Below are 14,850 nucleotides of genomic sequence, written 5' to 3'. Positions count from 1 at the left end.
CTCCATTTCTAGGCTGACCCGTTCTTAACAACTCCTGCTTCATCCTGATTTACCTCTTTTGTTGTCAAATTCCTGCCTCCAAGTATTCCCCAAACACAATCATCCTAGACCACAAAAAATAATTATTTGACTGACTTCATGTAAGTAAAACTGATTGAACATGAAACTGTTTACTTTAGCAGTACTGTCATGATAGGGAATATAAGTTCTAGATCGCCTTAACACTGATACAAGTTTTAGCTAATAGTCGAATGCTGACTGCTCAGATAGTTTTGTTTATTTATGCAGAGGGTTGCACTTTATATAACTGTCTACATATGCTTTTTCCTAAGCCCCTTTGTTTAAGAACACACAGCTTGCCCTGAAGTTCAGTTTCCTTCTAAAAACAGCAAATCTCACTTTTATAGCACTCGGGATTTAGATGCCAGTGCAAGTGTCATTTGGTGTGGGTTTTGGTTTGTTTGTTTGTTTCCTTCAAAGAACACTTACATGCTTGTCGCTTCAGCAGATCTCAGAAGATTTACTTCCTCCTTCTCTTTACTCCTGCAGGCGCCTTGGTAACAGCTGGGGGTGGTACAGTGGATGCCTCTTCCTTTGGAGGGGGTACTAACTGCACACCAGGCTCTTCTAAATCCTTCAGAACTGTACTCTTGGACTCCAGTGACGCTTCTTCTGCTGCAGATTCTTTCTGCTTTTTTGCATCTTCTGCTTCTCTTTCAGCAATAAGTCTGAGTGAACAAGATTTGAATTTATGCACCTCAGTGAGTGAGACAGATTTATACTGGCCAAACCGTTGCATCTGTAGTCACAGTATGAACTGTGTGCCACACTGTGGAGAAGCAGGAAGTCCATCTACTTAATTCTACAAGTTGAAGTTACAGTATGCAAAACACAGATTTGATTTGACTCCCATGATATAGAGCAGGGATTAAGAACCAGGAAAGACGTTTCTGTAACCTGAGAGGAGCCTGTAATCATTAGTCCTGACAGCCACAAGTCACACAAGTTACATTCTGCATGTTACTTACTATATTTAGATGAGCTGGTTATGGTACACTGTACTACTTTATTAATGCAAATTTTTGAATTTCAGGAATGCTGTTAATAGAAGATAAAATACTCACTTTGCTATGTCCTCCTCCTTCCTCCTTCTCAGCTCAGCTAACTCAGCATTCCGTATTCGATTTTCTTTTATTTTTTCCTTCAACACTTGTTCATGCTGGTAGGCAGGAAACAACTTGTTTGTAAAAAAGATTTGTACTTGATACATCCACCAATCAAATTCCTTATCTTTTCCAGTTTTGGCTTCTTGTTCGTCTGCAACATGAAAGTTAGAAACATTCTGACAAATACACGTTTATCTCAAATACCTTTTGGGATACAATATTTCAAATCTGAAACTCTGACAGAAAAGTCTGGCTGCACTGATTGTTATGCTTCTCCTCTCCACATCAGTGGGCCACACACATTTGCTTCTGCATAGAATGCAAGATGACAACTGTGAGGAACTTATGACTGCATGTGGAAGGGGATGGCCCTTTTGCAGGTCTTCAGTGACTCATCTCTGGGATGAATGTTAGAATAAACATTCCCCTTTACTGCATAATTAAAACATTTGTCATAGGATTAATGTGATGACAGTTCAGTACCCATGACTCCTGCAGGTGGGGGAACGAAGGGATGGAAACGATTACTGAAAGAACAGAAGTACACCCAACGGCCATCGCTATGGACACAGCAGGCTGGAGCCCATCTGGTGGCTCTTTAAGAAATGGTGTTTTTTTCAGCTCTAACTTTTCAGTCATTGGAGTGAAAGGTCTGAGGACTTCTCAGAGTACATCTTGTCTACTTACATTCACGCATTCAGTTTCTTTGCCTGTGTAACACTAACAAACACAAAGAGCCCCAGACCTGCTACCCAGCCAGAAAGGGGATGGCACTAAAGGTGAGAGTAACAATAAGGTTAGTAGCCTCTGCATATGAAAACATACTGGGCGTTTTCTCTTTTGCCTGAACGCTGGCCTGCCAGAATGCAAAACATTCTATCCCAGCTGATAGTGGCACACCGCTCTTGAATACACAAGTAACAGTAATTCCTAACTTAAGTAAAAGAAGCCAAGAATAGCTGTAATATATTTGTATATTGTATTTGTCCAAGATGGAGATTCCCATAGAGCAAGTAAAAACTAAAGTTTATAGATGCCCTACATATAAGATGTGCCATTTTAAAAGTATGAAAGTTATTTAAGTTAGGAGTACTTAAAATTCTCATTAAGTCTCACTTTCTTTTAAATAATTTCTTAATGTTTTTCAAAAACTTGTCTCCAGAATTAACGTTCATTTACTGCCCTCTTGTGACAAGCTGAAATCTGAATAAATGAATAAAATTTCACAATTAAAGAAGAGGCATAAGGGATTTTGTGTTTGTTAGTCTTAACAGAGTAGGATTGCTTTACTTATCAATTCCAGTGTTGAAGAGATATCTTGTTCTTCTTCTGTATCCCAGCTGGACAATGGCTGAACATCTTTGATACTGCCATGAGCTGTGTGGAGTGACAGGGCACTACCTAGTATTGAAAACACAGAAAAGTTAGAATGACTCAGTCTGTAATTCTGCATGTTGATCCTTAGCAGCAAACAAGAATAAATTGCCACTGACGTTCCAGCTAGGCTGGTGGTTGAAAAACTGCTGCACCAATGAAAAGATCTATAATGGATACGCAGTACAGAGTTCGATCTTCTGTTTCCACACCCAAATGTGTGGGACAGACAAGTAAGAATTTAGTTTTAAAAAGTTTCCAAGTTAGTTTTCTTAAGGAAAAGCGTGTGATAGCTTGTAATTAAAAAGCACTACAACTTCAGAGATTCAAACTCATCCAGCTAACTCAGCATAGCAGCTGCTGGAAGCCAAACATGAAGAGGTAAACCCTGTGAGTCAGAACAGAGCGCCTCTACCCTCTGTAATTACAATATGTCCAACTGTTTCAATGATTAGATACTGTTTTAATCACACTCTTGCTACAACTTTAAAGGTATCTCCTTTACCACGCTGGCCTATGGATGCCTACAGTTAACTACCATACTCACCCATTAGAAATTCTTGAAGAGTTTGCCCTCTGTCTTCACAAGGTCTCGGCAGCTGGCAAGAAGTTTAAAATTCAGTTAATAAATGCTGTGTCTTGTGTTCCAATTAAATACTGAAATCACATTGTTCTGCTTTAGTTTATGTAGAAAATACCAACTAATATCCTAAGTAAGAACAGCAAAGGGTTCTTACAGGAGCAAATACTTTGTTAGCAGTAGAAAAGCACCACTTTTAGGCTCATACATACATACAGGCACAGGAACACGTTATATTTCACATTAGGTGAAATTCTAGCCCCTTTCAAAACTTACAATTACTTTAGCTTCTCTGTCACCCACAGCAGGGTGCACCAGAGTCACAGGCAGCATCTTACAACCTTCTAAATCATTATTCAAAAAATCACCAAAAAGAGAAGAGCAAGCGTTTCCTCTGGGAACATGCAACAGCTTTAAGGCCACTTACACATCAATTTTGACACTCAAAGCAGGAGAGGCATGTTTGCCACCAGTCAATCCACTTGTTGAACAAAAGGAGACTTACAAGTATCCCACGCATAATTACAATTATCTACAAAAATGTGCACGCGTTATAACTGTCTACACTGATGTTACAATCTAAGGTAGCAACAAACAAAGAAAACCAGAAGGATCCATTCAAATGAGCGTTCATACAAAAATAGGAATTTAGTTCCCATGTTTGGGATTTTACAGGACCTGACTTTGCCCTCTTTAAGTGGAGAAGTAATAATATTTAATCGGTCTACATCAGCTTTACCTGGGAGAGAGAATATTGCGTGTGGAAAGTCACATCTGTGGTTCCTTCAGAGAAACCCTCAGTTCTGAAGTTACTTCTTTTCTGATTATCTCGATCTACCTGCTCCTTAATCATACCACTGGTAACATACACCAAAGCACAATGGAGAAGAGCTTCAACAAATTCAAGAAAAACCAACTAGAATAAAACAAACGGTGATTAATTCATTAATTTTTGCAAAATCTCATTACAGGTATATGTGCCTAAGCAAGTTAGGAACTCAAAAACTAACTGTGAAACCCCACTACCTTCATGTGTCTACTCATAGGTTCCTTCTTTAAAAGAAAAGCTGAAAATGGCCAAAGCACCAAAAATTCAGGAGGTGATACACTGTGCTACGCCTTCAACAAGTCACTTCAAAATATTGCCAAGATTTTTGTTGTACCTGGAGTTACAAGAAATTTCTCTCTCTGAGCAGTAACAGACAAGCATTGCCAAAACTTAAAATGTTCAGTGGTGTATGATGCTTCCAAAACCCCCAGTAACAGGGTAGAATGACTCCTTTATTAATGCACACAGAGTATATCAGATACTGTTTAAAATCACAAATTCAATTATGTCATTTACAATAGATTGTCACTGGATATGAGCAGTTCTTCAAGGACGTGGCATGCCAGCTGGTAGCTGAAGAACCTTCCGCAGTTGCTATCCATTGAGTTGGCAATTCACATATCCCTAACCAGGTACTGCACCACCTGTGTCACAAATACTTTCAAGGTATTATCTATAGGATTAGTGCACAGGTAAAGAAATAATCAAAATATGAAATACTAAGCTAAACTAGAAGATATAGGCACAGAATAACAGAAAATAAGAAGTACAAAGATTGTAGTCTTCATTTTTTCACAGTAAACAACATTTTCTTCCTCTTCTAGCAGATGGGAAGCTCCAACACTTTCTGAAATTAATTTTAATTGTTCCTGTAGCAATGAACTACTATGTGTGCTGCTTGGTCTTTTTTTCCCCATACACACCTCCTGCTCCAGGTTGCTGTCATCTAGGGAGGGACCATCTTTGAAAAGTATTTCCACAAGTCTTGAAGCAGTTAATTGTTTGCTGAGAAGCTTAAAATCCTGGGTGAGATTAAAGATTGCATGTTAATGGCCTTAAGGCATTCTCACAGGAACCTAACCCAACTCTCTTTAAAGCCTGTGTCAAAATTTGCACTGGTTTCAAGTGATACTTCCACAACACAATTAATGATAGACTGAAATTCTGGCCCTAGAGAATTCAATGGGAATTTTCTGAGAATTCAGAAACAGTGTTAAGAAAAAAAACTTGAGAAAGCTCATAAGTAATAATATCTAATATTACAATTTTGTCATCTGATAGTTTTATTAAAGAAAGTTCAAGGAAAAAGGAAGGCTTGGGTTTAACAGTGACAGTGACTCAGAAGCCAGTTATATCAATTGGAATTGTTCCCTAGCCTTGGATAGCTGAATTTTAGCAAAGAATCTCATGACCAAGAAGCAGTACATTAAATTTACGCCTTATTAAAATTCTTTACTGCATTATTCCCAAAGTTTCCAATCTTTGAGCTGTAGCAGCATGATACTTCAGCATATATATTTTATAGGAAAAGGAAAAAAAAGCAAACACATTTGTCTAAGATTTGATGATTTGAAATGATCAAGCAAGAAATCAGAAGGCAATCCTGGAAAAAGTACACAGACCCCCGTGTCACTGTGCCTGTAACATCTGTTGGACAGTTTGTACAAACAGCATCATTCACACTTTTTCAACTGTGCAGAAGTCACAGGCAGAACTTTAAAATGCCCATATAAACTGAACAAAGTGCATCTAGTTATATAAAAAAGTAGTTAGAGGATTACATTCAACATCCAAAGGAACTCCCTCATTTTCATTGTGGGTTCAAACGGAGGTCTGGTGTTCTGATGACAAAAAGCTCTGTATATTTCCCAGCATTTGTCAATGTATCTCATGGCAAAAACAGCACGACGCTGTTCAGAAAATAAGAAACCTGTAAAAAATTTATTGGGAAAAAGTAACAGTGACAGTAAGACCATGATGTCTGTGGTAATAATTGATGAATTCCACACAGCACAGAAGAAATTCTCTTACTTACCCTGAATATGACATGCAGTGGGAATAACATTCCTGGACATCATTTCAGTGAAACACTTTGGCAGATAAGGACCTTTATCTCTACAATTGAAACAAAAATTACTTTTTTTTTTTTTTTGCACAACAAGTACAATGAAAGCTTTTATTTTAGTTTGAATACACTTACCCTGCAAGATTTTACAATAGATATTTTTTGGACAATTCAGTGAAAATCAAGACTCTTGGAAAACAGCCCTTCTCAAGACCATCTTGAATACTACCCTCTCATATCAAATCAAAGAGAAAAGATCCGCATTTATTTATGTTCAATATGAAAATGTCGTTTCGTTAGTGTAAAAGACCTTACAAAGACATTTCAAAAGCACCCTCATGTAGTAGGATCAAAAGCCCACTTGAATTCAACGCTCTACCTTTCTGTTTGAAAACATCTGATACTATTTATATAGAATAATGAAAAACCATGTGCTCCACACATACGGCAGCTCCCAAAGCACTAACATATGGCTGCTGCAAAAACACACCTGGGAGTACTTTGTTAGCAGTCCCAGAATCAGTCACTGGGATACTCTGCCTGGTATCAGAACAGATACCAGAGAATGAACAAGCTCAAGTGCAAAGGCGAGCAGATGCCTTGTGCACAGGACAACAAAAGGAGAGGGGAAAAAAAATAATTAAAAAAAAAATAATCAGACATTACCTTGAAATAAATTTCACTGAAAGATGAAACTTACTTGTGCTCCTTGTGATAGATATGAAAGGATAGATGAACAAGGCGAGATAAAAACGTTCTGAACAGTAAAGTCTCATATGGAGAATGTATATCCTCAAGTGGTGTTTTATCATCTAAAAAATTGAAAAAATACCCTCTATTGCCACCACGTAGATTAAAATCCTTATGACCGTACTGAGCTTATAGCTTTCCTATCCTCTCCATCCCTAACTGTTGCTGTGAAACAACAGTCCTGGACCAATCAGACCAGACATAGCATCATTTTCAAATAAACAGGGCAAGGGAACACAGTGCATCCACAGCTTAATCTTATCATCTCTCCTTCTCCGCAGTGTATGTGAATGGAAGGGGAAGCAGAGCTGGAGTCAGCGCCTTCGCGTGCTGGGGACACTGCTGTGTGCCTCTGTGATAAAGCTCCACTCGCAGACTAAATAGAGCTGACTCACTAGCCAGCTCTAGAGATGAGGAAAAACAAACTACATTCAAACCCACGTTAACAGCATGGAAAAAATATTAAATTTTTTTGTCTTCTACTTGTCCTTCTCAGACTTCTTAAAACTGCATTTAACTGCAATGGCAAGATCAGGATCAAATACAACTTTTAAACAGATGGCTCCTTAGAACCATTTTTAAGTGGTATTTTAATTTTGCATTTTTCTCACCTATGTCCCTGAAGTGTTTGTAAAAGCATTCATACAACCACTGAGAATTCACAGGCACAGTGGGACTAGTTCTGGGCCACTCAACTACAAGAGTAGAGCTTCACTAACAAAATTCCTCCATTCTAGACCCTACCCAAAGGAACTACAAACCGCTCAACATCCGATCCATGTCAGCAAGAGTTACACCGCAGTGATGGAAGCAGCAGTCCTTCAGAAATCTCCAGAACTGGAGCCTGGTCATAAGGAAGGCGTTGTCAAGAGAATCCTCACAGCCCAAGCTGCTGTAGAAGGTGTAAACTCTCCTCAGTTTCGTAATGTGTCTCAACACAGCAAATTCTACCTAAATAAAGCAAATGTTTTCAGTATAGTCTCCTAGCAATGAGGAATTGGCTCATATGGAGCACATAAAGCTTTGGTTTTTTAAATTCCACGTTCTGGAGTAGGTTCCTGGTTGGGGCTCAGGACAGCACTACCCAAATGAAGTTACAATACGCATTTTTTGGTGACTGACAAAAATAAATGTATCTCTGTCTGCTAGCAGACAAACCCCTCAGTAACTGGAAGCAGCTGCTGACTGCCCTTCCAAACAGACTGACATAATTATTATTGTTTTCTAGTGGCTGCTCAGGAAGAGTCAATACTGTCTATTCATTCTCTGTGCCTTCCTGTTTCCATGGCCTTTGGATTTCTGAATAACTCATGAATGGAAAGGCTTACTTTAATACATATAAGTCAGAAATAAGATAATGTGAAACTTGCTGGAGAAAAAAAACTAAATATACCAGGCAGAAAGCTCTTACTTGTTTCAATTCTTCTTGTCTCTCTTCCCTTGGAAACAAGTTAAGCAGTGAAGATACATCTAATTCAATATCTGATCCCAGACTGGAAGGATTTTCTGAGTTGTTAATGATTCTGATTGTTTCTAGCACACAAATAAATTAGAACCAAAAGAAAATTAAATACACGTGCACAAGGAAAACAAAACATATGATTTCATCTTATTTTACTAACTTCAGGGAATTATAGTCTCCTTTAAAGCAAGAAGAATATTCTTTAATAATCAACAGTATAATCAAAGTGTAGGTTTTTTTCCAATCCAACCACTAACAAAAGGAATGCAGATTTTACATACGCTATTAAACTTTGAGACAAGTGTTTCCAAACTGTAACAAGATGCAGTAAGAATGCCCCACTCCAAGTGTCACACACTAGAAACAAGCCAAACAGAAGTAACAAGCATTAACTGTTAAAATAACTTCTCTTCAAAGTTGTCTGAAGAATTCAGTCTGACTCTGGAATAAGCACGAACAGACTCACATTACAGAAAAACGAGCAACAAAAGGTAAGCTGAGCAGAACTTGCATTGAGGCACTCACCAGAGCCAAAACAGCTTCCTGAGCACATGGCATTCAGCTCCTGTGCGCCCACTGCATCCAGCTGGAAAGCAGGATATTCTACCATATTATCACCTCTAAACTCTCCTTCATAAACATTTCCATTCTTGAAGACAAACTTGCCCTACAGACAGATTCAAGTGGTTAACTTCAATATAAATTTTCTTACATAATAAAAAAATTAGGAAAAAATACCACCATTAATCATTTTTTAACCATCTTGGTTAAAATGCAACATATGAGATGAAGTAAAACAGAACTTTCCATACCTTTTATGTTATGTCACCTGTTAAAGCACACTGCTGAGATAAACAATTGTCAATATATCTTTTAAATTTATAATGCATTTTGAGAGAAAAACATTTCCCCTCACATAGAAAAACTGCAGTCTTTGTTAATACTTTAACTATCCACCCAAAGTTGTGTGTTTGTTTTTAAACAAAAAAAATCTACTAATATGAGAACCCCTCTGTGCAAGGATAGCTTGAAATTCATTAGCTCACAGGAGGAAAAATACTGACCAACTGCTGCTAAAATCAACGTGCAGCCACTGCACTGAAAACCTTCACAGTAAGATGTACTTCATTACGCACATAACACGCTTCTAACTACAGAGTCAAATGGTGGCCCAGCAAGGTCCCCAGAAGGGCTCCATCTGCTCTCAGCATTCTCTGTGCTTTTTGTTCAGTTTCCACACATGATGTAAATGAAATGTAGTTTTTGGTATAGGAATCTTGAGATCCACTATACAAGAGCATAATGGTCTTTTCTGGTGTTGCCTGTAGGTTTGTGTCACTACTTATCAGCACACACCTTGCCATGCTTCTTATTATGAACCCATTCGCCATCGTACACCGCTCCGCTGGCGTAGATGAACCTCCCACGTCCGTGGCGCTCCCCGTTTACAAAGTCACCTGTGTACTTATTCCTCAAAGGATACTGAGATGCAGGCATTCTCTTCAGAAACCATATGTGGGTGCCATATCCATGCTGAAAAATATTTTTGTCTTAAAAAAAAATATTTAAAAAAAATCTCCAGAAGAACTACAGAATGACATAGGTCGCTCTAAAAGTAATGCCTCCTATTTATTTCCATGGAAACTACAACAGATACAATGAACACAAAAACACTACTCGATAGAGCAAACTCTCAGCTATAAACCACTATTTTTCAACAGTCACCACCACAAGTTACACATTTTCACCAGTGATGAACAAGAGCCTGCATGCTGGACTCGTACCAATCTGCACCAGTGGAGGTGATCCGCTGTTGCTGCCACCACTGTTGAAATGCACCACCCCCCCTCACTGCGCTCGCACCTGCTGTTCAGCCTCCACAAGGGCTCACAAGCATCGATGGGTGTCATTGTTTCCACATGCAGGAATTCAGTTCCACCCCTTTGCTCCATCCACATTCTGTCAGAGTGCCCCTCTGCTGCCATCTGTCACACGGCACCAACATGTCACGGAATGGTGGTGGGAAGCTTCAGCCTCTGCTGCCATCCCACCAGCATCCGCCTCTGACATTATAACATAGGAGGCATTACTTTCAGAGCAGCACTTGTAGCAATGCTACAGGCCCAGACCTTTACAAATTAGAACATTTCAGACACCTCTAAGAGTCGCTGCTGATAGATCTCTCTAATGACAAGCACCCCATGAATAGCTGTAGTATTTCAAATAATACACAGAACTGTATTCTACAAAGATGCACAGGAGAAGCATTCCAGAGGATATCCCAAATCAACACGTACTTAAGCAGGCTCTAACAAGAGGGCTCCTAAAGACATCCCTCCTGTCCGAACCCTTCCAATTGTAACGCTGTGGCAGCCAGCTGAGGAACGCCACGCCACAGAGAGCGCCACGATGCCCCAGAAGCTGGACTGCTGGTCAGTTTTCTGCAGACTGAAAAGCCAGAGCAAGTAGCTCCCATTCTTTTTTCCAACAGAATAATACATGGAAGGAACACAAAGCAACAGAAATCTCCTTATATCATACAGCTTTCACAAGAAGCAGCATACTTCACAGATGACACAAATATATTGCCACAAACAGGTCACACTGAAGTCATATCTCAAGTTAAAACAACCTGAAAACATTTAACTTTTTAACTTTTTTTTAATTACTTAAGAAGGCTTTAATTTCCTAATTGAGAATTATGGTTTTTAAGACTTAAGTTAAAAGCCTTTAAAAAATGTGAACTCTGCTAACATGAGGTTCAAGTTACAGCAAACAGTGTATTTCCTCAGTCTCAGCTACCAAAATAATATCAAGCTCCTTAATACTGCACAATAATACCTATCTAATTTTAATTAACTAATGGACAGACATTCAACTAGACAGATTCCGAGGAAGAAATTACTACCTGTACACCATACACCCACTGTCCAACATACTCTTGATCAGCTGTCAGCCATCTCATTCTTCCTCTTCCGTGACGTACATTTCTCTCCCAGTGACCTTCATAGATATTTCCAGACTTATAGCTAGGAAAAAATATTTTTAAAAAGGTTAGGAGCTCATTCCTAGTGAATCCTAAGTGGGTCTCACAAAAATAGGTTTTATGCAAAACCTCAATGTTAATAAATTCAGCACTTCTTAAGGCTAAATATTAGCATACACAAGAGTCATCGTATGCTCTGCTTACTGCATTTTAACTTACAAACCACTGTAAAAATATTAACTAATCGTTTTCTCTAACGAGCCTTCATCATATTCAATCAAACTGTTATTTTATATATCATTAGACCAAATAATTCATTTAATCACAAAAACACTTCAATCCATTCAAATCAATTGAACAGATTTGTTTTGAAATGTTGACTTTTGGTTTACCAAAGCTGATGTGGGATTGTTTCATCTTTTTAAAATTTTCTTTTCAGCAATAATCAGGATAAAAACACCAACATAAAAATGTAAGTCGCAGAGGTCTATTTTATCACCATCAAGCATTTCATACAATTATTTATTTCACTGCAGAAAATACATACAACCACAAAATGGTACCATTTGCATCTGTTTTCAAACAATAGGAAAAAACGTGTGATATTTTATGGGGAAAAAAAAAGAGATAAGAACAAAAGTGGTATCATCTTTACCATCTCATTCCCCATCCTTCTTTGACGTTATCTACCCAGTCACCTGAGTACCAAGACATATGCTCCCGGTCATAATAAATGGTACCCTGAAACAAAGAGAATAGTCAATTTAAATCAGTACCTAAATAATCATCCAAATTAAGATCCCACTCAGTCTGCCTAGTGCATCTTGGAGGTGGGATCACTCTGTCCTTTGTGGGTAGCAACTCATTTGGTTAGAGACGTAATATGTTGTGGCTATGGATGCAGGCATTAGTTTTGATTTTGTCAACTGGAGCAACCAAAAGGACAAGCCACGTAACAGACCAATTACTCCTTTGGCATGCCATTCATCCTCTCTGGGGCAAACAAGATCCCAACCCAACTGTTTCTATTAGTATTTATGACCTCATGAAGGGTGCTAATGATAAAGGAATCTGTGTAGTGTCAGACTGTGTAGTGACATAAAACATCTTTGTGAAACCTTTGCAGAAAAGTAATTACATTTCTGGAAGGTATTCACCTGAAACTGTGTTCTCCTTTGGTGTTTTTATTTACCTTTCCATGTCTTTTGCCTTTATACCAGTAACCAACGTAAGAAACTGGATGGATCCCACTCCTGAAAAAGCCAAATCCATGTCTAAGTCCATTTTTGATGGAGCCTTCATAAACACTGCCATCATTCCATGTATAGCATCCATTAACCATCTGCACATTCTTAACAAATGTTCCCTAAAAGATTAAATTACAGCATTTAAAAAACATAAGGTACGTGACTCTGATCCTCCTTAATGGAAGGAAGATATAACCAGCTCTCTCCAAGAACACAGGTTTGCAACTGAAATCACTGCCATAGTTCTGCATTTGCCAACTGTATTGTACCAATTATTGTAACATAAATTCTTTCCTCAAATTTGCACATCTAATTGGCTGTAATAGTGTTCAGTCATAAGGCGCATTGCACCTTACCTCGTACTTCACTCCATCAGCCCATGTGTAAGTCCCTTGTCCATGCATAAGCCCTTCAGAAAACATGCCCTACAATGTGAAGAGAGAGTGTGATATTGTTTGCAAATTTATTCCTATCACAACCAAAGCAACAGTGACTATAAGAATTCATACTAACATATAAAACCCCAAATAATAGTTTCCAATGAAATTTTAATGCCAGAAACCAACAGAGCTTTCAACACTTACACATTTTAAGCACTCAGCCTTCATCTACATTAAAGAAACAGGCCTGTTTGCTCTAGAAAGATAAGTTGATTTATTCCTACTATTTTTTAAAAATGTATTAATTTATACACTCACCTTATATATATTTCCTCCCTCAAAAAATGCAACACCTTCACCCTCATACAACCTACGAACTTTGTCACCTTCATAGCTGCAAAGAAAACAAACTAAAGATGAGTATTTCAAGCCACTGCCAAGAAACTGAAATCACAGCAGACATACAATAAACAACTCTGATTTACTGTGGATTGCATGCAGGTCCCTTGCTGTAGCTCTATTTTCTATGTAAGATACAACATTTGCAGCTTTCAGCATCTTGCCTATAGTATTCCACATCATTACCATGTTGCTACAGATCTCAATCTTTTTCCATTAAAAAAAAATAAAAATCATACTGTTAGCATTTCTAAGCTTACAACCAGGCAACCTGGTGAGTATGTGAAACATTGCATATCCTTTCCTTGATCTACCAAAGGATCTGTTAAGAAATGGCATTCACCTGTTTCCCTCAGTTCAGGACACTCGTAAGGGATACAAACAGCACTAAACATTAAAAGGCAGCAACTGAAAATTAAGTGATGTGAGTACATTTTCCCCACAAACCGTCAGCATCTTCAGCCCGTACTGAAGAACGAGGCAGCGAGCGCCTGCAGCACTGCAGGATCCAAGCAGGGCAGTAGAATTTCTGTGCATCACTGTAACAGGGTGTCAAGGCTGCTAGGTCTGAATAACTTCACTCACTGCCTCAAATCAAGAGTCTAACCTGTATTTCTACGACATGTAGCAGGTACATCAGGGATACCTAAACAAGAATTCCCAGTCTAACTGAGGGACTTGTACCAAACATACCTTTTCACAATGAGTTGAGAAAGAATGGGCTCCTCGTAGCATTGAGGAACGTCTTGGACAGGAGGCTCCTCTGCTTTCTCTGGCTCTTTATCTGATACTGTTGCACTTGCTTGTGCTTCTTCCATTTCATTGGCTGAGGTGTGCAAATCTGTCAGCTTTGTGGGACTACTCTCAGCTGCAGCACTGTGTGCAGGGGCAGGATGGACGGACTTTTCTGACTTCTTGCCATCTTTCTTCTTGTCCTTTGCCATAACCGCTGAGATGTCTCAGCCTCTGCTTTCTTACTGAGTGCCTACTGTCTTCTTATGCAAAGATTTTCCCTCTATCTAATACAAAAAACAAACAGACACCAACCCCCAGACAACCCAGCCGGCTGCATCGTGAGGCTTTCCTTGACCGTATTCACTGGAATTACAGTAACTCCTCAGAGCTTCAGTTTGGAGCACCCAGACCCGGGGTCAACCTCCCAGAGCACTCCAACGGCATCAGCAGATTTCTTTTTGCTATGCAAAGCTGCCCGTCTGTCCCGGGTTTGTTTTTAGGGTCTGGATTCAATCACGTGCAAAGGCCAAACCCCGTTTCGCTGTGAGGACAGCCTGTTGGGCCCCTGCACAGCTCCAGCTGCCAGAGCTCCCTGGAGCTTAGCTTCTGTAGGGCTGCGGGTTCAACACAGCCCTCACAGCTCACGGAAACAAGGCCACTTCGCCGGGTGAGACTTACATGAAGACTCCGGGACAGCTTCAACAGCTGTACTCACACAAATCCCCACTTTTTTCACAGATCAGCGATCACCGCCCTGCAATACAAGAACCAGCGGCACGGACCGCCCCAACGCCCGCCGCTCCGCGCTGCGGCCCGCGCCGCCCGGAAACCAAGGCGACGGCCGCGCGTGCGCAGAGCAGAGCCGAGCCGCGCTTCG

At 39.5% G+C, this 14,850-nt stretch overlaps 1 protein-coding gene across 3 annotated transcripts in view; it reads right to left on the bottom strand.

Moving 5' to 3' along the window:
* RSPH10B (radial spoke head 10 homolog B) overlaps positions 1-14,850 on the bottom strand; it is a 22,612-nt gene extending 7,762 nt beyond the window's left edge. For 2 of the 3 annotated variants that reach the window (XM_021411602.1, XM_021411603.1), the window contains exons 1-19: positions 13,932-14,849; positions 13,158-13,233; positions 12,816-12,884; positions 12,405-12,578; positions 11,868-11,953; positions 11,135-11,255; positions 9,583-9,759; positions 8,752-8,893; positions 8,176-8,297; positions 7,526-7,715; positions 6,715-6,826; positions 5,985-6,064; positions 5,731-5,879; positions 4,873-4,971; positions 3,860-4,036; positions 3,088-3,139; positions 2,457-2,567; positions 1,125-1,317; positions 490-728 (exon numbers count right to left, since the gene is read on the bottom strand). In XM_021411602.1, the coding sequence (XP_021267277.1) occupies positions 521-728; positions 1,125-1,317; positions 2,457-2,567; positions 3,088-3,139; positions 3,860-4,036; positions 4,873-4,971; positions 5,731-5,879; positions 5,985-6,064; positions 6,715-6,826; positions 7,526-7,715; positions 8,176-8,297; positions 8,752-8,893; positions 9,583-9,759; positions 11,135-11,255; positions 11,868-11,953; positions 12,405-12,578; positions 12,816-12,884; positions 13,158-13,233; positions 13,932-14,182 (2,589 nt within the window). In that variant the 5' untranslated portion in view covers positions 14,183-14,849 and the 3' untranslated portion in view covers positions 490-520. Of the gene's footprint in view, positions 1-489; positions 729-1,124; positions 1,318-2,456; positions 2,568-3,087; positions 3,140-3,859; positions 4,037-4,872; positions 4,972-5,730; positions 5,880-5,984; positions 6,065-6,714; positions 6,827-7,525; positions 7,716-8,175; positions 8,298-8,751; positions 8,894-9,582; positions 9,760-11,134; positions 11,256-11,867; positions 11,954-12,404; positions 12,579-12,815; positions 12,885-13,157; positions 13,234-13,931 lie in introns of all 3 variants that reach the window. The other variant, XM_021411605.1, reaches the window with a different exon arrangement.

Source organism: Numida meleagris, chromosome 13 (assembly GCF_002078875.1).
Source record: "Numida meleagris isolate 19003 breed g44 Domestic line chromosome 13, NumMel1.0, whole genome shotgun sequence".
NCBI classification, from domain to species: domain Eukaryota; kingdom Metazoa; phylum Chordata; class Aves; order Galliformes; family Numididae; genus Numida; species Numida meleagris.
This window is presented reverse-complemented; position numbering and strand designations above follow the sequence as displayed.